This window comes from Lissotriton vulgaris, chromosome 1_2 (genome assembly GCF_964263255.1).
Source record: "Lissotriton vulgaris chromosome 1_2, aLisVul1.2, whole genome shotgun sequence".
Classification (NCBI taxonomy): Eukaryota; Metazoa; Chordata; class Amphibia; order Caudata; family Salamandridae; genus Lissotriton; species Lissotriton vulgaris.
The window spans coordinates 41,617,748-41,642,116 of NC_141686.1; the positions used below are offsets into that span (position 1 = coordinate 41,617,748).

Consider the following 24,369-nt stretch of genomic DNA (forward strand, 5'->3'; position numbering starts at 1 on the left):
CACTCTGCTTGGTACATTGAGTGGGAGAGTCTTCCAAAAGGCGACTTGGGATCTTATGGATGTGATGGCGCGCGTCAGGTTGCCATCCAGGATATCCGGGGGCGTCCTATATATACAAATTCCTAGATATTTGAACGTGGTATGGTGCCACTGTAGCCTCTCGCCATTGATTCTGATTTCAGGTTCTGGGGCGTCAGGAGCAAATGAGTACGCCCCCGATTTGGCCCAGTTTACATTTAGGCCCGACATGGTCTCAAAGGATCGGAGGATGTCCGATAACTCCGGCGGTAAATGGGTAAGGTCTCTAATGTACAGGAGCAGATCATCAGCGTATAGCGACACAGTGTGTGTGCCGTCTGCTAGTGGAATGCCCCAGTGTGTGCCTCTGCTACGCAATATCTCGGCTAGGGGTTCTATCGCTAATGAGAAGAGCAGGGGGGACAATGGGCAGCCCTGCCTGGTGCCCCGTCGGACCCTAATGGCATCGGACAACAGCCTGCCCGTGCGTACTCGTACCTCTTGGTTCCTGTACAGCAATCCGACTAGTTCGATGTAGTAGTTTCCCCGGTCGAATTTACGCAACACTGCCAGCAAATAGGGCATTCGACCAAGTCGAATGCCTTTTCGAGGTCTAAAATCAAGCAGCCCGACCTCGGCCAATTGTGCACCGCATATTCCCTCACCCAAAACAATCTCCTTATATTCTGGGAGGTGCATCTAGTTGGCACAAAGCGAGTCATCTCTACTCGGTTTAAGAAGAGACACCAATGTCGCCTCATTCATCGACTGGGGCAAAGACGAGTCCTCTAGTGCCGCTGAGTATATCCTGAGGAGCTCCGGGATCAGGATATCAGAGCAGGCTTTGTAGTATTCGGCCGGCAGCCCATCTGGGCCAGGGGCCTTGCCATTTGAGAGGGCGAAGATGGCATCACGCAGCTCGTGTGCCACTATCGGTGACCCAAGGTCGTCCCGTTGGTCATCAGTCAGGGTAGACAGCGTGACCTCGTCCAGGTATGTGGCGATGTCTGGTTGTGGATTCTCCAGTTTCGACCTATACAGTACACTGTAGTGCGTCACAAAGGCTTTGTGAATTTTTGCCTGCGTTTATACCACTGGGCCGTCGGCTGGGTGTATCGCCGTCACAGGTGACGTTCGATCCTCGCGCTGTATCAGCCAGGCTAACAGTTTGCCGGGTTTATCTCCAGTGTGATGTGTGCGAGCCGAGTGAGCAGTATAATTAACGTGTTTTAATCTATCAACCAGTTTGTCATGATTCGCCCGCGCCTCCAGTAGTCTGGTGTTTGTGCCCTCAGTCGCTTCCTGTTCCGCCTGCATCAGGTCTAGTTCCAGGCGACTCAGATCTGTCTCTATCTGCCGTTGGGAATGGGCCTGTGTGCCCAGACATTGCCCCCTGAGGACTACTTTGAATGCGTCCCATTCAAGCTGAGGTGTCAATGCCGTGCCAGTGTTTTCCTCGAAATATTGCGCTGTTTGTGTGCATATGGAGCTCCTAAATGGGCCGTCTAATAGCAAATCAGGTTGTAGCCTCCAAGTAGGTACCGGGGGTCGCGGTTGCTCCCATGCCAGTTCTATAAGGTGTGGGTTATGGTCAGAATGTGTGCGGCCCATGTAGTAAGTGTTCGTGACGTATGGCAGAACCTCGCTGGTGACCATGTACCTATTGAGGCGCACGTGCAGGGTATGCGCCCCTGAATAGTATGAGTAGACTCTGGTGTTGGGATTATGGCTACGCCACGCATCTTGTAAGTCCCATTGCGCGGACCAAGCTTGAAGGGCGTTCGCGGCATGCAGCGCCTGTGAGCTAGGTGGCGGGGGGTGGGATCGGTCTAAGGCCAAATCTAATGTACAGTTGTAGTCTCCACCCAGCACCCACGGGATACCATGCCAGGGCGCCAATGTGTTCGATAATTGTGCAAGGAAATCCGTCAGTCCCGTGTTGGGCGCATACACCGAGGCCAACACCAATGGGTTCCCGTCCAATCTGCCTTTGACCACAACGTATCTCCCTCCGGGGTCCACATAAGTGTCTAGTGTTATCCATGGGGTGCCTGGCCTTACCCACACCAATGTCCCCCTAGCATAAGACGAGTAGTGCGTGGCATATAGTTGTCCCTGCCATCTGTGTCGTAAGGTGTGTGTTTCCGATTCACTGAGGTGTGTCTCCTGTAAGAGGGCTATTTGTATGTGGTGGGGTTTAAGGTATGAATAGATTTGGTAGCGTTGGGATGGTGTGTGCATGCCCCTCACATTCCATGTACATATTTTAATAGTAGACATTACAGTTCTTCAACAATTCCCCTCCTCCAGCTCTCCCACCATCCTCCTGCGAGCCCCACAGTCCCCATCAAGCAATTGTTCCCTGCAATTCTAATCCGAAGTGCATCCATTTCTTCACACCATTGCATCAAAATGGGGAGGGGGGTAAGAAACATGGCTAATGGAACAATGAGCCATTGAACGTGATAAACATGTAGAATACCAAAAGGTCGGAGGCCAAACGTGCTCCCGTCCATACTCTCGAGGAGAGCAACAAAGTCAAAATCTAAGGGGGCTGCTGTGCAATGCGCACTACAACGGTGGCTTTAAGTCAACAAAGTCATTATATGAAGGCCCCCCGCCTTCCCGGAATTTAAGTGCCAGCCTAAACCACAATTGCAATACAGAGGACCATTTGTACATGCATTAACTACCATACTTTACGTGTCCCAGTAGGCCGGATGTTAGGTAGGTCGTTTCTGGAAATCGTGTGCCGGTCACTCACGAGGTACTGGGCCATCCCTTGGTCGTGCACCCACTGGAGAGGTATCTGGTGTGTGCCCGTTCTTCAGATTGCAGTCAGGGTCAAGTTTGCTGCCTGTTGCTATGAACGTCTCTCGCATCCGTAGCGCCGTGGCTCAGTCAGTCTATCTCTCTGCGGCCGCTGTGGCACTCCTCAGTGAGTGTCTCTGGGGTGCTGTATCCTATGGTGCAATCAGCTGATGTAGTCCGCTGTCTGAGGCGTGACGTCTGGTCTTTCCACCGAGGCCTGAGAGTCTGGTACGCCATAAATGGCTTCGTCGTCGCTGGGGAGGTCTCGTGGGCTGCCGCCTGCCGCTTCGCTCTGCATAGGGGATCGGCTGAGTTCCATCACCAGGCGGAGAGCGTCCTGTTTCTCTTGCTGTGCGGCGTCTGCTGGGGGGGGCTGTTCTTGCCGCTACTCGCGTGCTGGTTTGCGATCTTTGACGGGGTCTGCGTCTCCTCCGGCTACCTCCGGGTTGGCGTCGAGTAGCGGGGCCGGCAGCTGCTCTGGGGTCTGTGTCCGTGCAACTGTCCAGCCATGCCTCCACCTCGGTTGGGTCAGTGAAGAAGTGTGTCCGCTCGCCAGCCACCACTCTCAATTTCGCGGGAAACAACAGAGAATATTGCAGACCCAGCTGCCTCAGGCGTCTTTTCACCGCCAGGAAGGAGTGTCTTTGCCTCTGCACCTGTACAGTGTAGTCCGGAAAGAACATTACTGACGTGTTCTCAATCCGTATCTCATGAAGTTTGCGTGTTTCGCGTAGGATGGAGTCTCTGTCTCTGTAGTTCAGTATGCGGAGCAGCATGGGTCTCGGGTTGGAGCCCGTCGCCAAGGGTCTTGTAGGAACTCTGTGAGCACGTTCTACTACGAAGTGTGGCGAGAGTGACCCCTCTGGCAGTATATCTTTCAGCCACCGTTCCATGTGCTCCTCTGGGCTCCCTCCTTCCCATTTCTCCGGAACCCCAACCAGTCGCACGTTGTTCCTTCGTGCCCTACCTTCCGCATCCTCGGCTCTGTCTTCTAGAAATTCCACCCTGTTCAGCAGATCTTGTATTTGCTTATTCGATTGGCTGACTTGGGGCTGAAGTTCCTTCACTTCGCTTTCCAGGGACGTGGTGCGGTCCGCTAATTTTTTATGGTCCGCTCTCAAATGTGTGAGGTCTATGACCACGCTGTCGATTTTGGTGGCCAGGGAGGTGCGGGTGAGCTGGATGGACTCTTCTAGCCTTTCCATGGCTGCCAGCATAGTGGCCAGTTTGGCCGTTGTTTGGTCCGGGTCGGCGTTCTTACCGGACTTGTCCATCTTGCCCTTAGAGCTCGCGCTTCCAGTCCCGGTCCGAGTCCTGGGTCCTTTAGACATCAGTGCCCTGGCTCGCGATCAGTCGCTGTAGCGAGATCTATGACGGCGCGGCCACCGGAGGATGGGCCGGGGCGCGGACCCGTAGTGTGGGGGAAGCTGGGTCGGCTACTCAAAGTTAGTGGCCGGTGGCTGGTCAGCCGCCTGCTCCTCTGCCCCTGCGGTGGTGATCAATAGTGTTCAGTGCCAGCCAGGCAGTTGTGCCATCGTGTGTATGCTGCGCAGCCCTAGAGTTCTCTCCCCAGGGGGGGTGCGTTTGTATTGTCTGGCTTTGCAAGCCTGCATTTGCTCCTCAGGTGGCGCCGTGCCACGTGGCGCTGCCAGCTATGTGTGCGGTACGCTCCTCGAATCTGTTCCTCTGTCTCGCCTGGTCATCCCCCAGCCGCGGGTGTCCCCGCACTCTCGCCGCACACCGGTGGTGGGTGGGTGTTCTATCCCTTGCTGTGCTCGCTGGTGTCCGCCTGCAGTTCGCGCCCCTGGCCGCAGCCGCCTTTGTCTCCCGGGCCGCCTCCGCTCACCTCTGCCTGTTCAGTGGTGCTGGCTCCGTGTTGTTCGTTGTCGGGAGCCCGGCTTTAGGTGTCTGTGAATGTCTGGTTTAGGCCGCTGGCCTCAGTGGGTCGCTCCTCCGTTCCTCACCCCCGGTCCGCAGCGTTCCGGCGGGTACGTCACGTCCTTCTGTCGCCACCTCGCCGGGTCAGTCCCAAGTCCTGCAGTACGTAGGAGATTGTGTCCCCAGATGGTTAGGGTCGGGTCCCGGGTGTATTGCCAGTGAGGCGCGCTCCGTCAGCGCAGGCCGCACTTTATGGGCCTACCGCTTCCGCCGGAGCCTCGAGCTGTCCTGTGTGCTCGCTGGGCCTGGAGGCGACGTGTGCGGCTGTGGCTCCGTGAAAACCACGGTGCGGTGCGGTGTCACCGATTGCTGCCAAAATCGGTGGGGCACTTGGTCATGGTGTCTAGCTGCAGCGCCTGTGGTTTCCTGCCGGCTGCGAGGGTTAGGTCACCGGATAATTACGCCGGGAAGGGTAGCTCGGCGCCGAGCTCTACCCGAAGGCGTCCATTGCAGTTGCGTGCGTAGCCACGCCCCCTACAAATATAAATATTATTGAATAAATAATGTCAATTACGAATATATAAATGAGACCTAGTCGATTCATCTAGTTAGATGGTGTAAAACGTGAGAACTATATAGTGATCAACCACTGATGCTAGGAACTTAAAATAGTTATTTAAATGATATTGATTATAACCATACCTGTTATGAAAATAAGACTATATTCTGCCTAAGCAGAATGTAAGGTAGAGTGTGCTTATCTCCAAATGGAGTTTGAGTAAAGAGGAACATAATCATAACAGGAATAATATAAAAGAAAAATACATTGACGAGGGAGCAGTTATATATAGTATTAACTATTGAAAGGGCGGATCAAATCTAATAAGATACACAAGTATATAGTAAAATACCTATAATCCTAAAATATGGAGAAAAAATTGGTCAAATGACATGTTGAAAATTTTAAACAATAAACCAAAGCATGTAGCGGCAGGGAAAATAGATGATATGTGATTGAAAGTCGAATTTTATATGGCAAGAAATAACAAGCAATAAATAATCCTCTATTAAACGAGCTTTAAGTATAATAAGAAAAGGTCATAGCAGTAGTCTAGTTCAGAACAATAGAGGTACAAAATGCAGTTATAAATAGAAATATTATCTAATATATAATATTATATATAACATTGACTATTAAAAGGGGGCGATCAAGGCTAATAAGATGTAGAAGGATATAGTAAAATATCTATAATTCTAAAATATTGAGAAAATTGATCAAATGACATGTTGAGAATTAAATAATAAACCAAAGCATATAATGTCAGATAAAATAGATTTTTGTCATGTGAGGCAAAATCTGACAGTACATTGTAGTAAATAACAGATGATAAATAATCCTTCAACTGCCCTCGAACGAGAAACAATTGTGCGGTAGAGCAGGGAAACCTTATAGGAGTCAGACTCTGATGTAAGGAGCTGGAAAGGGGTTGTAAAGAGGACACAGACTATCAATTATATCTGTAGTAAAAGATAAATATTAATGAAGTCATTCTCCATCTGAAGCAGATTTTAAGTGAGAATGAGATTTGTCTCTGTGCAGATCTTGCAAATCTTGCGTGAAGGTAGATACTGTTTGAAGGGCAGAGACTTTGATTTCATGAGTTCGAATTGATCTTTCAATGTCTCTGCCACGATGACTAACTTCACTAGTGGTGCGCCGTCGAGTATCTGATAGCTGCGGAGGTTTTTGAGATGACTGTTCAATAGGAGCATGTTGTATGTCCATGTCCTGAATTCGCAATCCATCTTTAAAGTGTTGCAAATCTTCAGGTTTAAAAAAGTCTTTGGATTTGCCATTTTTTGTGATGCGAAAACAGGCAGTATCAAACAAACCATATTTGATGTCCATTTTTCGCAACTGTGGCCTCATAGGTAGGAAAGCCTTTCTCCTGTCGTTAGTTTCTCGGCAGAAGTCCCCTGCAATGCAGATTTCATGGCCAGCATATATATACAATCCTTGTGTGCTTGCTTTCTTTAATATTTGTCGTACTTGCTCATGCCTCAAGAAGCAAGCAATGAGGGGTCGTGTTCGAGAATCTGAGGTAGTACAGGAGTGAAAGTGATATCCAGTAGCTTGGGAAGGACATTACATAAGAAGGTTCTAGCATTCTGCCCTTCAATCTTTTCAGGAAAGCCCAAAAAACTAATATAGTATCGCCTGCTGCGGTCTTCTAGGTCAACAAGCTTGCTGCGGAGAAGTAAGAAATCTTGATCCCTGTTTTACATGGAATCAATTCTGGTTTCTACTACTGTTAATCGTTGGTCTAACCCATTTGTTTTAATATTATATTGTATTATATCTGCTCTGATTGATTTAGCCTCTTTAATGAGAGAAGAGATATTAATGCCCATATCTGTCAGACGACAACTGATAGTCAAAATTTCTTGTAAAATACGATACATAGTTTCCCCTGACATGTAGAGGAGGCAAGAAGACTTCACACCAACGTGCGTCCGAGGAGAACCCTTTCTCGAGCTCACGGCACCCGCACTCGAGATGCAAATTCAAAGCGCTCCTTGACAAAGGACTACTCCAGTCCGAAATGCATTGGAGCATTTGTTGAACTATTGTTGATTCATAATGAACATAGCGTGATGTAACGCTAGATTGTAGACTCTTGTGAATCCACCAAATACAAACTACGATGAAACTTTGAATTTATCTTTTTTGAACTGTTTTCGTTTGAACTTACATTTGAGTCAGGCTGTCCTGAAACATTTACAAGGGTGCCTATTACACAGGGATGCGCCCATGTACCTACGTAGCGCACTCAACTTTAGTATGTAGAGGAGGTGGCCAGAGACGGATTAGATATTGGTGAGGCTGAGCCTTTTGCAATCACACTGTGATTGTTTGAGAACTTCTGCGAATTTTTGTTCGCGTGCTTATAATTAGGCATTTGGAGATGGGTGTGCTGTATATGAAAAGAATACTAATAGCAGTAGCACTAGACCTCTTGTCTGAATTATATCAGTGACTAAGTCTGACAAATTAAGTAGGTGTACTGAATAGAAATCAGTAATAAGACAGTAATGAAACCGTGCACTGTGACTGAATCAGAAAACCATGGAAGTCACAGGAAAGAATATTTGTCTCCTGTATGTGGTAATCACAGCATCTTTTCTTTGGAGAGACCACTATCGTAATAGAGACACAGTTAATGTGAATATTGCATTGCAGAATTAGCTTATTCTATTAATAAAATGTTGAACAAAGAAGCGTAGCAAATCTGAATTGGCAGCAATGTATGAATTACTGTCTCTGTTATTGTGTTGCGCACTATATGAGAGAAAACCTCATGAGGAGACACTGTAATAAGGACAGGGTGCAGAAGACTCGGGATTTTTAAGACGTCACAGATAATTGTCCCTGTCAATACGCTGCAAAAGTTGCAAAAATAATGTGCGCAAATAGCCACCTCAGGTCAAGAGCCAATAATACCAGAGACTAATTAATCACTGCAGGAGGTGCCAAGAGTAATGTTGGAAATGAATAATGCCAAGGACTCCGACCACAAAGAATTAATGCTGAGGTGGCCTGAAGATAGCGTCGAGTAGTAGTGTTAATATGAGGAGCATGAAGCGGGTTTATGATATGCTGAGAGGACACAACTCTCAGAAACGCTGACTATAATGTTCCTCTTTTAAAAGTTGCCTGCTAATATTTTTATTTTATGCATTGAGGCTCCAGAAAGGCATGTATGCTGAATGTAACGCTCCGCTTGTAAAAGTTGCTTGAAATAGGTAGGTTATTAAGGCTCCAGAAAGGCATGCAGAGAACTGGTCATAAGTGGCACAATAAAGTGCATATAATGTTGAGAAGCCTTACCATTTGCAAGGAGGAGCGGGAGCTAAAGAGAATGTCATTTCCTCAGCTCCACTCATGATGAGGAGGGCCCCACATGAGGAAAAGAAGTAGCGCGCACCAGCCACGCAAGGGCCGGGGATTCACGTGACAGAAGAAGGCCCTGTGCACGTCTTGTGTGGAGAAAACCGCTGCACCAAATAAGGGCACTAAACGAGGTTGGAGATTCGTGAAAAGTAGCCCAGCCGCTGCGGCTACATTTAGCTGTTCATAGATGTCTGCTCCATAGTCCTAGGCGTGCTAAAGAGAGCGCTCCTCCATTCGGATTTCCTCCCAAAACGGAGCTCGACGCTCAGGCGGCCATCTTCCTGCGTTGCCAGACCTCGCCCCCCGCCCTTCTTACATAGATTTAATGGCCACTCTACACTTACAGGCCGTTTATTTCAATGTTTCCATTCATCCATCGCACAGGAAGGTTCTTCGCTTATCTGTAGCCAGGAGCCACTATCAATTAAAAGTTCTGCCTTTCGGCTTTAGATCGGCGCCCAGGAGTTTTACAAAGTGTCTGGCCCCAGTGGTGGCGTTCCTCAGAAGACAACATCACCCAGTGTTTCCTTACTTGGACGATTGACTGATAAAAGCTTCTTCCATGGCGCCAGCCCAACCTTACGCGACAGCCTGCACAAGTCTTTTCGAAAGTTTGGGGCTTACCCTAAACAAGGAGAAATCAAACTCACACCCGTCCAAAACCACTACTTTTCTAGGAGCCATACTGGAGCACCTCTCAACAAAGCCTTTTCATCGCTAGAAAGACAGACCATACTAATGTCTATGGTTCAGCTCTTCCTAGGAAAAAAAGTCACTTTCAGTTCGCTGTTACAGGTCCCTCCTGGGGTCATTGTCATCCTGCATCCCCTGATTCCCTTTTGCTGCCTGCGGATGCTCCCCCTTCAGTAACAATTTGACTTACAATGGAGGCAGGTGAGCGGGTCCTTGGGAGGATATCATCAAGGTAACTCCGCTTATGCTACAAGCCATTTCTTGGTGGACCAACCAGAAATACATTTCACAAGGTCTTTATTCTGGCATTCCTTTGCTCTGTGAGTAATAACCCCAGATGCATCTATGGTGGTATGGGTAGCTTTCCTACAATATCTTTAAATCAGTGGCCATTGGCAGCAGCTTCATCGTCTTCTACACATCAATTTGCTGGAACTACGAGCAATTTGTTTAGCACTACAAGCATTTCTTCCAAGGATAAGAAACTCATCAGTTCTCATCAAGACAGACAATACAACGGCGATGCATTAAGTAAATAAACAGGGGGGCACAAGGTCTCCCCTGTTGTCATTGGAAGTTCAAAGCATCTGGGAGTGGGCAATCCAGAATGAGTTTTCGCTAAAAGCAGAACATCTTCCTGGGACACAACAACAGATACTCTCAGAAGGCTCAAGTCTACGTGCCACGAATGGGAACTGCATCAGGAAACTCTGTGGACAGCATTTTTCGGTTGTGAGGCAAGCCATCCACAGACCTATTTGCAGCGCCAAGATCAGGAAATGCTGGTACTTCGCAAGTTGGCATCACCATCCATGATTGTGGGGGAATGCGTTTTCGATGACCTGTCCGGCGCCTTTGCCTAAGCTTTTCCTCCCATTCCTGTCCTGCCAAGACTTCTCATGAAGAGGAAGACAGAGCCCTGCAGGATGATCCTCATAGCTCATACACAGAGCTCCTTCTCTCGGAGAGACAGCCGATTCTCTTGGATCCCATTCCATCGCTACTGACTATGTCCCGGGGTCAAGTGCTGCATCCGGATCCCAAATCGCTTTTATTAGCGGCATGGCTCCTGAACACAGAGTGTTATATCACCTGAGTCTAATCACGGAGTGTAAGGACACTTTTTCTCATACCCGGACTCAGAGTACTGACAAAACATATCAAATAAAATGGAAGAGCGTTTGTCTCTTGTGCCAGGAATCGGGTGTTCACACTTTTTCTTCAACTCATGAGATTCTGCCTTACATCCTTAGATGGGCCAAAGCTGGTCTAGCTCACACATCTATTAAGGTTAATCTTTCAGCTAACAGTTTATGAAGGGACTTTTTAGAGTTTTTTTCTCCAGTGCAACATCCTCCACCACTCTGGCACCTTGATGTGGTCTTGGCTCGACTCAACCCTTTGAACCTATCCACAAGGCGGAGTTAAGATCTCAGTCATGGAAAGTGGTGCTTCTTCTGGCGATAACTTCTGCTAGAAGGTTGGTCAAATGCAGGTCCTCACTATCCAGGAGCCTTCTCTTCAGTTCAAAGATGACAGAGTAATGTTACTTACCAACCCCAAGTTCATCCCTAAAGTTCCATCGGAATTTCATTTGAACAAGCCTCTGGTTCTTAAGACTTTTTTTCCTGCCACCTACAACGCCGCTGGAGAGGGCCTTTTTTATTCTCTAGACATTCAGTGCTGTTTGAAATTCTATTTCCACAGAACTAAACCCTTCCGAAAGTCACCCCAACTCATTGTGGCATATAGTGCTCCTAGTAAGGGGTATCCCCTCTCTAAACGAGGCATTGCACACTGGATTTCAAGTGCAATCCAATACTGTCACCAGGTGGCTGGAAAGCCCCTCCAGGGGATAGTCCGTGCACAATCCACAAGAGCAGACTCTGCCTCGACAACCCTTTTTGCTGGAGTACCTATCCAGGAGATCTGCAGGGCAGCAGCCTTAAAGAGTATCCACACCTTTACCAAGCACCACTGCTTAGATTCTTCGGTTCGCAGTGATACCGCAGTGGGCCAAGCGGTCCTAAGAAACCGGTTTCAATGACAGTGAGCTTTCCTTTCTAAGAACCTCACACATTCTTTTGTATTATTTTTTTTACTCTATTCTTTTTTAATATCCACATTAAGTGTATTTGAAGATACATATTTATATAGTTATGGATATTCTTATTTTTGCAGCGTGAATCTTTCTGGCTTCACTATGCTGTGCATTATTCCGCCAGCTAGTGGTTGGGTCCGGAATTGTAGTTTTTTTTTCTTTTCGTTGTCCAGGTGGGCGTCGACATACCACCATTTGGTGTCCTTCGTGACGTCGACGTGCTTCCTCCCGAAGCTCCCACCTTTGATCGCCATCTTCAGATTCTTTTTTCCGCTGTTGGGTCTGGATCGTTGCCGAAGAGTTCCAGAGTTTTGGAAGAAGAATCAAGCAAAATCGATGATATTCGACGAAGAATCAAGTTTTAAAGAGAAGTTTTAATGAACTAAACCTTGACGTTTGACGGAGAATGTGCTCGCAGGGGGTCCCTGAGTGCGGGGATGGACAAAACACCACAAGTACGCCCAGAAGGATCAGCATCCAGTCTGCAACCTCTGCCTGCTGCTCGACCACAGAAGCGAAGACTGCAACGCCTGCTTGCCGTTTACGCCCAAGACTCTCAGAATAAGTGAGAGGCAGAGAAGGGCGAAAAACAACATGCAGGGGCCACCTCCAACACTACGAGACTTGGGCCTCTCCAGTGGAGAAGAAGACAACATCACCGAAGGACCAGAGGACTGCACGGTCATCGATGTCAATAAGAAGACATCGAAGGAGGTAAGGACGTCGTCGACCCCTAAACATCCAAGCGACACTCGAAAGAGTGAATCAAAGGCTCGAGGCTAAAATGGCGAGCATTCTACAGCGGAAAAAGGACTTTGACAAGAAGATCAGCCAATACACCATCCCGCCGCAATCCGCTGTTGAAGTTGAAAGGGACGACGAAGACTCTGAACCGCCAAAAACGCCCGAACCAGTCGAGGAACTGGGAGAAGAAGACTACTATTTCGAGGGAAAAGGTGACGAAGATCTACAATCCTACCGGGACACAACGTCCTCGGAGGCACAAGACGTGGAATGGCAAGATCTCAACGCCGAATCACCGGAAGAAGGCATAGAGACTTACCCTTCGAGACCCTCGCCACCAGACGACATAGGGATATACAACATGGTCGTACGGAAGGCTGCACAGACTTATGGAGTGAAAATGGAGGAGGAGAATCCCAAGGCATGTTTCCTCCTGGAAACTCTACTGCCTCAACACACTAGGAGTCAATTCCTGCCCATGCTCCCTAGTGTGCTGGACCAGGGAAGAGAGGCCTTTAAGGAGCCAGCAGTATGCCAAACTGTGACACCTAGAACGGAGAAGAAGTACAAACATTCTTCAAAGGATCCTGCATACATCCAAGGGTCAGTGCCAGCCGACTCCATAATTGCAGCAACGGCTAGAAAGAGGGCTAATGTTCCCACGGATGCCGGACCGCCTCCCGCCAGGGAGAGTAGGAGGATGGATCTCACAGGGAGAAAGGTGGAGAGAAATGCGGCAATACATTGACGCATCGCAAATTCCAACACCCTGATCAACAGGCACGCATACCAACCATAGGATGAATCGGAGCAGCACCTAAAGCATCAACCAGATCAGTACCAACAAAGGGCAGCTCATCTGGTAGAAGAAGGAAAGAACATGGCGAACACATGCCTAAAATCTGCATTGGATGCTGCAGAAACATTGAGCAGGCTAGTGATGATATGATTGACTAAGAGGAGACACGCATGGCTTAGAATTTCGAGAATCAAGCCAGAGGTACAAAGTAACATCTTAAATACACCCTTTAATGGCGAGCAACTGTTAGGAACACTGGTGGACGACAAGTTGACGCAGCTCAAGGACAACGAACCAGCAAGGTCCATGGGAGCGTTGTAGTTAAGGGGAATAAGAGGCACACCCACAAGGAGGCCAGGTGGTAGAAGTGGAGGCAGCGTTCCGACTACATCACACCAAACGCTCCAGCAAGGCTTCCAAGGGAACAACCAAGGCCAGCAGCATCAGGGATAGCAGCAGCAAATCTGGCAGTACCAACTCCGGGGACAGTCCTTTCGAGGGCGCGGAAACGGACGAGAACAAACACAAAGGGGAGAACAACAGCCCTCAACCAAGTGACTTTGCCATGCATCAGGCCCCCACCCTAGCAACACCACTAGGTGGGCTGAAAGACAAAAAGAAAAAATGCAGCCAAACGTTCAGCTACAAACAGCACCTCGAACACTCAACACCGGTAGGGGGAAAAATAAGAGACTTCATCCAGGAATGGAGGAATGTCACATCGGACAAATGGATACTAAACATCATACAATACTGATATTGTATAGAGTTAGAAAGACAACCTCCAAACAGAAAACCAAGAAGAAAGGCACACTCAGCAAAGTAGCTCTCGCTCTAGCAGCTAGAGGCGCAAGAATTGCTCAGCAAGGAGGCAATAGAGGTGGTACCGCAGAACCATAGGAACAAGGGGGTTTACTCAACTTACTTCCTGGTGCCAAAAGTGGATGAAACTCTAAGACCTATCTTAGATCTAAGGTTCCGGAACAAATTCATAAGGACTCAAAGATTCAAGATGACCCCCCTACAAGAGGTAATACCACAAATACAGCAAGGAGACTTCATGGCTACTACATATTTAAAGGACGCATACTTACACTTCCCCATCAACCAGAAACACAAGCGCCTACTAAGGTTTGTGATCAACCAAAGCCACTACCAGTTCACAGTACTAGCATTCAGCCTGAAATCCGCACCAAGGGTGTTTACAAAATGCCTAGCAGCTGTCGCAGCAGACCTATGAAGGCAAGGGATACACGTATACCCCTATCTCAACGACTGGCTCGTAAAGGCAAGTTCGTACAGTCAATGCAAAATACACATCCAGCAGGTCATACTAACACTGACGGGACTGGACTTCTCGATTCATTGGGAGAAATCGTCAACAGAGCCAGAGCAAATCAAGATATTCTTAGGGGCAGAGATCAACACCATACAGACCAAAGTGTTCCCCAGCAGAAAGAGAACATTGGCGATACTGAAGGAAACACGTCATTACCGCAAGGGGCAAGTTCTGACAGTGAGGACGGTGAGCAAGTTAATGGGATTGATGGCTTCATGCATTCACCTAGTCCAAAATATTCGACTACACATGAGGCCATTCCAGGAGTAGATACAGCAGCAATGGTCACAGGCAACTGGGAATTGGGAAGGTCTAGTGGTTGTCACATACGCAGTGCATCAGGAAATAGCGTGGTGAAAGAAACAAAACATATCACAGGGGAAACCATTCACACAACCAACTCCAACAGTGAACATCACAACGGACGCCTCCCAGCTGGGGTTGGGCACGCATCTGCAGAAGCTCAAGGTGAGAGGGCTGTGGTCGCAGCAGGATGCGGTCAAGCACATTAATTACCTGGAACTAAAACAGTATTCCTAGCCCTGAAAGCATTTCAGAAGCAGCTGTACGGAAACAGGGTGTTGATCCAAACATACAACACCACGACCATGTTCAACATCAACAAGTAGGGAGGAACACAGTCAGTAGCGCTATCGAGGCTAGCACAGGAGATATGGACATGGGCCATCCCACTAAGGATAGACCTACTAGTAAATCAACTCCCAGAGAAGGACAACGTGGAGGCAGACAGACTCAGCAGGCAGACGTCCACATCCCACGAATGAAAGATCAACCAACTTGAATTACAGAGAGTATGTCGGAAGTGGGGTACACCTCAAATAGACCTATTTGCAACAATGCCAACACTTCACATCCAGACAACCAGACCATCGGTCTCAAGGGAATGCGCTATGGTTTAGTTGGTCAAAGACATTTGCATGCGCTTTTCCCCCGATCCCACTAATACACAGGGTACTCAGCAAATGTAGAATCAGCCACATGTCACTGATACTAATAGCACTTCAGTGGGCCAGACAGTCATGGTTCTCGCAAATTGTGGAGATGGCGCAGGCACCAGCACACAGATTTCCAAGAAGAAGGGACCTGTTAACAATGCAGAACAGAAGGGTGCTACACCCAGAGCCAGAGAGCCTCAGCCTGGCGGCATGGCTGCTGAAGACCTAGAGTTTGCACACCTCAAACTACCGGCGAGCACAATGGCAATGCTCAGGGAGGCAAGAAGGCCTACCACAAGGAAATGCTACGTAGCAAAGTGGAAGAGATTCTCAGAATGGTGCATTAGGGAAAATTGCAAAGGAAAATCACATGGGAGTCAACAGTGCTAAAATACTTTACACATCTACTGCAAAGCAAACTAAGCTACACGCCCCTAAGGGTACACTTGGCGGCGATTGTGGCTTTCACTAGAGGAGAAACGGAGAAAAGTTCCTTCATCTCCCAAGTCGTAAATAGATTTGTAGAAGGGGCGAAGAGGATCGCACCTCCAAACAGAATACCAGCACCAGATGGAGCCTCAACATAGTACTGACCCAATTGAGACCATGCACAAGGTTACATTGCACATGCTCACAATTAAGACAGCCTTCTTGGTAGCTATCTCATCACTACGGAGAGTAAGTGAGTTGCAGGCGCTAACACTTCAAGAGCCCTACCTGCAGATACACAGTGATAGGATTGTAATGAGAACAGACGTACACTTCATACCACTTCATACCAAAGATGGTGTCTCGGTTCCACATCAACCAAACAATCCAAATACCTAGTGTTTTCCAAAAACCAACCACAAGCATGGAGAGACCGCTGCATACACTGGACGCCAGGAGGGCGGTGATGCACTATATAGAAATGACAAAGGAGTGCAGAAAAACAAAGCAACTCTTTGTTTCCTTCTCAAGCAGTTTTTTGGGACGTCCAGTTACTAAAAATATCATTGCACGATGGATTGCACAAACCATTCAACTATGCCACAAACAAGCTGGGCTACGGTTACAAGGAGCAGCTCATGCTCACTCGACAAGGAAGAAAGGAGCTACAATTGCGTTTCTAGCTAACACACCGATTCAAGACATTTGCCAAGCTGCAACATGGTCTTCAGTGCACATGTTTACTAAGCACTACTGTTTGGATATCCAAATTAACAAAGAAGCGCAAATGGGACAGAAGATCTTACAACACATATTCAGTAACCAGTGCTCATCTTCCACCCAGCCACCACAATAAGGACAAACCGCTCCAAAGTTTATGCAAAGCATAGTGAATCCCTAAAGATTCATGCTGCAAAAAGTATAGTTTCTTACCTGTTGTAGTTTTGCAGCTTAAAGACTTTCTGGGTTCACTAGCGAACCCACCCGCCTCCGCCAGAAAGATGAGACAGGAGGAAAGGGATTAAAGATGAACAAAACTTAGAAAATAACTGGAAAAACACTAGAAAAGAAAAAATAATCCGAAGATGGCGACCAAGTGTGGGAGCTTCCGGAGGAAGCACGTTGACGTCACGAAGGACACCAATTGATGGTATGTCGATGCCCACCTGGGCCATGAAAAAAAGAGAAAGGAGAAAAAAAGACTACAATTCCGGACCCAACCACTGGATGGCGGAATAATGCACAGCATAGTGAATCCAGAAAATCTTCAAGCTGCAAAACTACACCGACAGGTAAGAAACTATATGCTATCTGTATTTAGATGTTCATCGTTAAATGCTTTGTTTCAACAAGAATTAAGAGTTTATACGGCAAAGTTTGCTTTTTCCTTTTAGAATTTATCGTGTTTATTTTGTTCAGAGAAAATTTGAACAAAAATGTGCTCCTAACTGCTAGCTACTATGATTCAAGCAAGGGGATCTATGAAAGTTCCAATACTGGAGTAAGAAAATAAGTTAGTTACATGTAACTTTAGTTCTCCAGTATTGGAAACTTTCATAGATTCACATGCGACCTACCCGCCTCCCCTGCGAAAGCTCAACCTTTGAGACCTTTATGGTTAGATTTATAGCACTAGTGCTGCGAAAATCTGAAGGTCTGGGGTTCTCTCAGGAGGGTTCTAGAAACTGAGGTTGTTCTGATTGGTTAAGATCTTGTTTTGGTCTCTTTTACAAAATGATAGGGATATGTTAAAAAATCTGCAATGGGTCTAGGCATATTTTTTGCTAGTTTGTACTAGCTTTGCGTTGCTGTATTGATATACCGGGGACTCCCATCTCAACGACGGGGAATGATTCAAGCATGTGAATCTATGAAAGATTCCAATACTGGAGAACTAAAGTAACAGGTAAGTAATTTATTTTCTTCTCAGTGTCAGACATGACACACTTGATGCCTGCAACATGTCCACTTCACTAGAGAACACAACCTGCCACTCAACACTTCCCACTACACACAGTGCGAGTCATCCAGTATTCCCTCGTCCATTGCCACTTGCAACCTAAGCACGCCACCCCTTAATGAAATAGCACATTGCCGCATGCCACACAGTCATACTTCTACAAACCACAATTCAAATTACCTAAAGTCATTTCCACTGTTCAGTTCGTCCCTTAGCCATGTCACTTTTCCAACCTCATCATAAGTCATACACATTACAACCTACAAGCACACATGTGAAAAAAAGATACATGCAGAGCTAATTCACATGCTTATGTCTCTTCCTTAAGGAGTTTAACACAATTTTTCATTTGTGTGGTACAAATGAAAACATTGTTGGTGGCTCAATGCAGGATTTGCAGGATACTGGAGAAAGTAGTACCTGTTCTCTGGTCTGATTCACTTGATACTTATGATAAGTCTGGTGTTTCTTTGTTGATGGAAGACGTTAGAAAAGTGTTGCATAGCTAAACTTGTAATACACTCCAAATCACTGTGCACAGCTCCAACTTAAATCAAAAACGCCTTCTGAAAGCCAAGAAAATATATCTTGCGTCCAGGAGCTGATAGCAGTAAACAAAATATGCATTGTATGTTGTCATTGTATCAGGTGCACAGTCAATGTCTTATGCCAACTGCAGGTTTGCATACAGCATTGCAACGCTAAAATATCTGGTCGAGCTGGTCAACCCTACACATGTGTTCATTATCGTGCAAAACTTATTTAGGCTTCTGCACTTCAGCCATCTCACCGTATACTGCCAGTGGTGATGTTGTCTCATCATGTATGGTAGTCAAAAAAATGCATGTCCCTGCAGTCTTAAATCTAAGGAGATAAAACTGGATTGTTGTGCTGCCCGCCAGGGAATTAACAACAGTAGCTACCAGTTAATTTTTGGCCATAGACCAATAATATAGATTTGAAAATCGCATATTCTGTGCGGAATCTTGGAGTCCAAATTCACGTAAGCCTCTCAGTTGAGGCTTAGGCCAATAAAACTGTGGCTGTCTGCCACAGTCTTCTTAGAAATCTGAAGAAAATTCTCCCTCTGCTTCCTCAGCCTTCTAGGAAGTTACTAATACAGTGTTCTTTACTGACCATATTGGACTACTGTAACTCTTTGCTTATAGGAAGTCCAGACTAACTGCTCAAGCGGCTTCAAAGGATTCAGGTGATGGCTGCTAAGTTAGCACTAAATAAATCAAGATTTGACTCCGCAACTGGCACGCTGAAAGAACTTCATTGGCTTCCAGTGAAGTAAAGGTATGTTTTCAAGGCCCTGTGAGTAATGCACAGAGCACTGAATGGCAAAAGACCTAGGTCTCTACAACAGAAAGTTAGTTACTATAAACACACACAAACTTTGAAGTCATCTTCTGCTCGCATGTTCTGTGTTCCCTCTTTAAAAAGATGTAGTTGTTGGGCGTCGACATTCTCACCATTTGGTTTCTAATCCAGCCTCTCCTGATGTTGTACACCCCTTCCCAGAAGCTTCTACAAGTGGTCGCCATGTTCAGATTTTTTTTCCCGCTGTTGGGTCTGGAGACATTTCTGCAGGCTTTCCAATCACAAAAAGAAAATTTTCTTGAAAGTTCGTTGAGGGAAACACCGGAGAAACCTATTGGAAAACGGGATCTGTTTTGGTTTTTATCACACGATGCACAACTTCATGTACAAGGAAACCCAGTTCCGTGTGACATGGAGAACACACCTTTTAAATTCTAGATGAAGTGCCATCGCAAGTTTGCACATAAGGACAACCATCAGGTGTGCACCCTTTGCCTTCGCAGAATGCAACCTGATGACCACCATGAGAAGACATGCATTGCTAAGGGTGCCATGCTTCAAAATGAGGCCCCAGCAAACATAATTCATACCCCATTCAATGGAGAACAGTGTTTTGGGAATGCAGTGCTTAAAAAGGACAATGGCACAGGAAAACCAATGGTAGCCCTGCAGTTTAAGGGGCATCTAATGACACCAATAGGTAGAATGAGCATCACACACCAGAGTTTTCAAGGTGCAAGCAAGACACAAACACCTACTCGACAATGGCAATGCCAGACACAACTACGTCAACCCTTTCGGGGACAAGCAGAATGCACCAACTGGTAAGTGACTCAGAAGACCAACATCCCCACCCACATGCAACACCTTTCAGTAGTAGAGGAAGGTCACCTCAGACAAATAAATACTTATTATCATCTAACATGGCTATTGCATAGAACTAGTCAAAAACCCATCAGTAAAAGGCCCAAGGAGAGGGGTCCACAAAAAACAAGAAACAAACGGCTACTACAAGAGGTAAAATATTTGCTACAAAAGAAGGTAATAGAAAAAGTGCTCACAAAAAGAAATTGGCCAACGAAACGGCTCTACATGTTTTCTGATACCGAAGCAAGACGGAGCTCTACGTCATGTACTGGATTTACGTTTCTTAATCAAGTTAATAAACATACATACATTCTTCAATGACAGCGCTGCAGGTTGTCATTCCATAGGTGCAACAAGGAGACTATATGGCAACAATAAATCTAAAAGCTGAATTTCTACACATCCCAATAAATCCTAGCCACAAAAATGCTTGCGCTTTGTTGAAGACAGAACACGCTATCAAATCAAAGTGATAGCATTCGGAATGCAATCACCACCCAGAGTGTTTGCAAAGTGCTTAGCAGCAGTTGAGGCACATCTGAGGAGGCAAGGGATATATGTATATCCTTACTTAGACGACTGGCTGGTAAAAGCAAACTCACCACACAAGTGCAGCAACAACATAAATATGATTATATCAACACTACACAAACTGGGGGTTTCCATAAACCAAGAATAATAGTCACCCAAACCAGAACAAGAAAAGCTCTTTCTGGGAGCGAGAATCAACTCAACAGAGGCAAAAGCATACTCTTGCGAGAAGAGGATGCTATCGTTGATGCACGAAACTCACCAAGTCTCTGACAGGGAGGACTGTGGGGAAGATGCTGGTGAAAATGGCCTTCTGCCTACCTCTAACACCATATGCACTGTTAGATATGAGACAAATTAAACAATGGGTCCAGAGTCATTGTTCACAAGATATAGGGAATTGGGAACTCTAGTGGTTGTCACGCAAAAAGTACAGGAGGAGATGGCATGGTGGAACAAAACAAATATAGCAACTGGAAGACCTTTCATATCTCTCACTCCAGCAGTAACTATTACCACAGACGCCTCGCATATGGGATTAGGAGCTCATATGGGAAGACCCAAAATCATAGGAATCTGGGAAGTAGAGGAAGCAGAACAACTCATAAACTTTCAACAAAACAGTGTTCCTAGCCTTAAAAGCCTTTCAGAATAAGCTGTGGGGAAAATCAGTGCTAATTCAAACCAACAATATATCATCAATGTCCTATCTCAACAAGCATGAAGGAACAAAATCCTTTGTACTTTTAAAACTAGCACAGGAATTCTGGAGATGGGTCTTCTAGACACAAAGAAACATAACAATACAGTCATAGTTGACCGTAATACTTTCACCCCACAGTGGGCGAGACAAACCTGGTTCTCATTCCTAATAGAGATTGCTTACAACAATGTGCAGAAACTACCAGTGTTACAAAACTTTCTCTCCATGCAAGGGGGGGAAGATTCTTCACCCAGAACCAAACTTGCTGAACTGCACAGCTTGGCTCCTGAGTTTATAGAGTTTGGACATCTAGAGATGACAATGGTGTTACTCAAAGAAGCAAGAACATCAACAACAAGGAAATGCATAGTCAAATGGGAAAAATATTCAAGGTGCTGTCACAAATATGGCTTTTTACAAGACAATCCAAAAGGCACCACAGTTATAAAATACCTCACACACCTACTAGACCGCAAGTTAACCTCTGCATCTTTAAATGAACATTTGGCAGCAATAGTGGGCTACACTTGGGGTCACACAAGAAGAAGTTTCTTCTAAACTCCTGTGATCATAAGATTTCTAGAAGGGGCAGAAAGAATAACCCCACCTAGTTGTGTACTCTAACACCTATATGAAACTTAAACCCAACTCATGAGAAAACCCTTTGAAACCACTTCACAAGGCCCCTTTGAAATTAGTCACACTTAAAACAGCCTTTTCATCACAATGACATCTCTACGAAGAGTGAGTTGCAAGCGCTAACCATCCAAGAACTATAAATCCAAATACACAAAAACAGGAATGTCATGAGGACGGACCCACATTTCCTACCAAAGGTGATATCACATTTTCACATACACCATGCAATACAAATACATAGTTTCTTCCAACAGCCAATGACTCAGGCTGAGAGAGCACTACATGATGCCAGAAGAGCGCTCATATACTATATAGAGAAAACAAAACCAGTAAGGAAATTAAAACAACGTTTTCTTTCGCAGGTAATAACAAAGGAAAACCAGTTAAAAACACACCATCACAAGGTGGATTGCTCCGAAAATCCAGATGTCACACTACAGCTGACATTCAACTACTGATCAAACCAAGAGAACACTCAGCATGTAAGAAAGGAGGTACTATAGCCTTCCTGGACAATATCCTATTTGATCCAGTTGGTCATCAGTGCACATGTTCAGAAAGCCCTACTACATCAACAGACAGATGCACAAGGAAGTGCAAGTAGGACAAAGTACTAAAACATTTATTTACAAGCTGAAACTCTTCTCAAACCCAGCCTCCACAAGGACAAAAAAAAGCGCTACAAAATCAGTGCACAGCATGTGAATCCAGAAAAGATTAATGCTGCAAAACAAAATGGTTTCTTACCTGTAGGAGTAGTTCTGCAGTTTGAAGAATTTTCTGGATTCACACGTTTCCCACCTGCCTCCCCAAGAGATGAGGGAGCAGAAGTGAACAAAGAAAGTAAAGCTTGTATAATAAAACAAAATCCACAAGAGAAAGAAATATGAATCTGAAGATGGCGACCAAGCATGGAAGCTTCCACGAGGGACGTATTATGTCCGGAGAGGCTGGATTAGACACCAAATGGCGGGACAGTCAACGCCCAACAACAACAAAAAGAGAGCGAGATTGAAAAAGAACTAACGCAAAGGAGAATTCTGGACCCATCCACTAGATGGCAGAATAATGCACAAATTGCTTTAGTGGCCTCCCCCGCCATGTCTTCCATTATTATCACCAATCTCCAGTCGCAGTGCCTGAGGATTGCTCCCCACTGCATTTAACTGGCAGTTTCTGCCAGGGGAAGAGAGCTGATTGCTTTAGATGCAGAATTCCATGTACCCCTTAATTCGAGCGTAACACTCACCTGCTCTTGTCCAGGGGCTTGTAGGATGAGCACCATAGGAGATACACAGCTCTCCAGATTATAGGTGCTTGGATGTGACCTCACTGTAGTGGTTTATTATATAACGTTTATACAACCATAATATCTAAAAACAAGAATAACAGATACCAGAGAACCCATAACAAAGAATTTCTAAATGAAAAAAAATTAAATAAGCTTTTCCCCATCTGTAGGAAAGTGTTTACTACCAACTTTTTTACTTTTACCAAATTGACCATAGTGATAAAAACATACTCTTTAAAAATTCAATAATATAAAACACACTTGTCATATTGCTGCATAAAGGATCAAGACCATAGCTCCAAACCGCTTGAGAATGTGACAAAATAAAATTGTCTATTTTTATACCACCAATTAATAAATTCATAGGCGTTCTGAAAAAACAGTATGCATCCCATTAGTTAAAATCTAAAATGTTTTTTTATTTAGTCTCATCTTAAGAATATTTTCATTTTATCCCTAATAATACTCTGAAGAAATAAAAAGGGGCCATATACAAGTAAGTATCTACCTTTCTTTATCTGCATTTTCTCCATCATGTTCTACATGCCGAAATTAGTTAATAATCCGCCTGAATGGCTGTCTCAAAGAGAGCTTTAGTAAGCTATTATCAAACAAAGTTAGTTGTACATATTTCTTATAAAAGTGTAATGTGAGAAGTACGATCTGGGAGACTAACATTACATAGTAACCCTGTATTATTACGATCTCAATCAGTCCATAGTATATTCTAACTGAATTCTAATTCTCTTTTTCCAGTGATGTACTGACTTGGGAACAAAGATACCAATTAGATACCTTCCCCCATACATTAGCCTATGTTTGTCTTGTTCTGTATAATTCGATTGAGATTCTTTGTTAACCTAAAACCTACCTTATTCCCAAAATTCTGATTATAGTCCAGATTCAAAGTGTGTAGTTATAAACACTTGCGTCAGTATCTACATTAATCATTGATAAACAGTATTTCTATTGCCATTTAAGACTAAAAGAATGCTGGTAGAAAAAATGGGGCATGAAGCAGTGGAGCTTGGACATGGAGAAGCCAACATTACTGGTTTGGAGGAGAATACCCTAATTGCCAGCTTGTGCGATTTACTGGAAAGAATATGGAGCCATGGCCTACAGGTCAAACAGGTGTGTAATTCATGTTTTCCAAATGTCACAAAAGCCTGAAATTTGTTTCTCTCTGTTAATGTTTGTGTAATTGAATAATACATTGCTTTGCAACAAGGAGATGTATAATAAAGCATATATTGCTTTGTACATCATTTGGAAACACTGATTCCTATAAAGAAACATGGTCAAGATTTTGTTTTTGCTTTATTTCCCAAC

The 24,369-nt window shown here is 45.5% G+C and overlaps 1 protein-coding gene across 2 annotated transcripts in view; it reads left to right on the forward strand.

Moving 5' to 3' along the window:
• Positions 1 to 24,369, forward strand: part of DENND5B (DENN domain containing 5B) — a 751,805-nt gene that overhangs the window by 405,083 nt on the left and 322,353 nt on the right. For both annotated transcript variants that reach the window (XM_086952789.1, XM_086952788.1), the window contains one exon: positions 24,019 to 24,171. In XM_086952789.1, the coding sequence (XP_086808915.1) occupies positions 24,019 to 24,171 (153 nt within the window). The remainder of the gene's footprint in view (positions 1 to 24,018; positions 24,172 to 24,369) is intronic.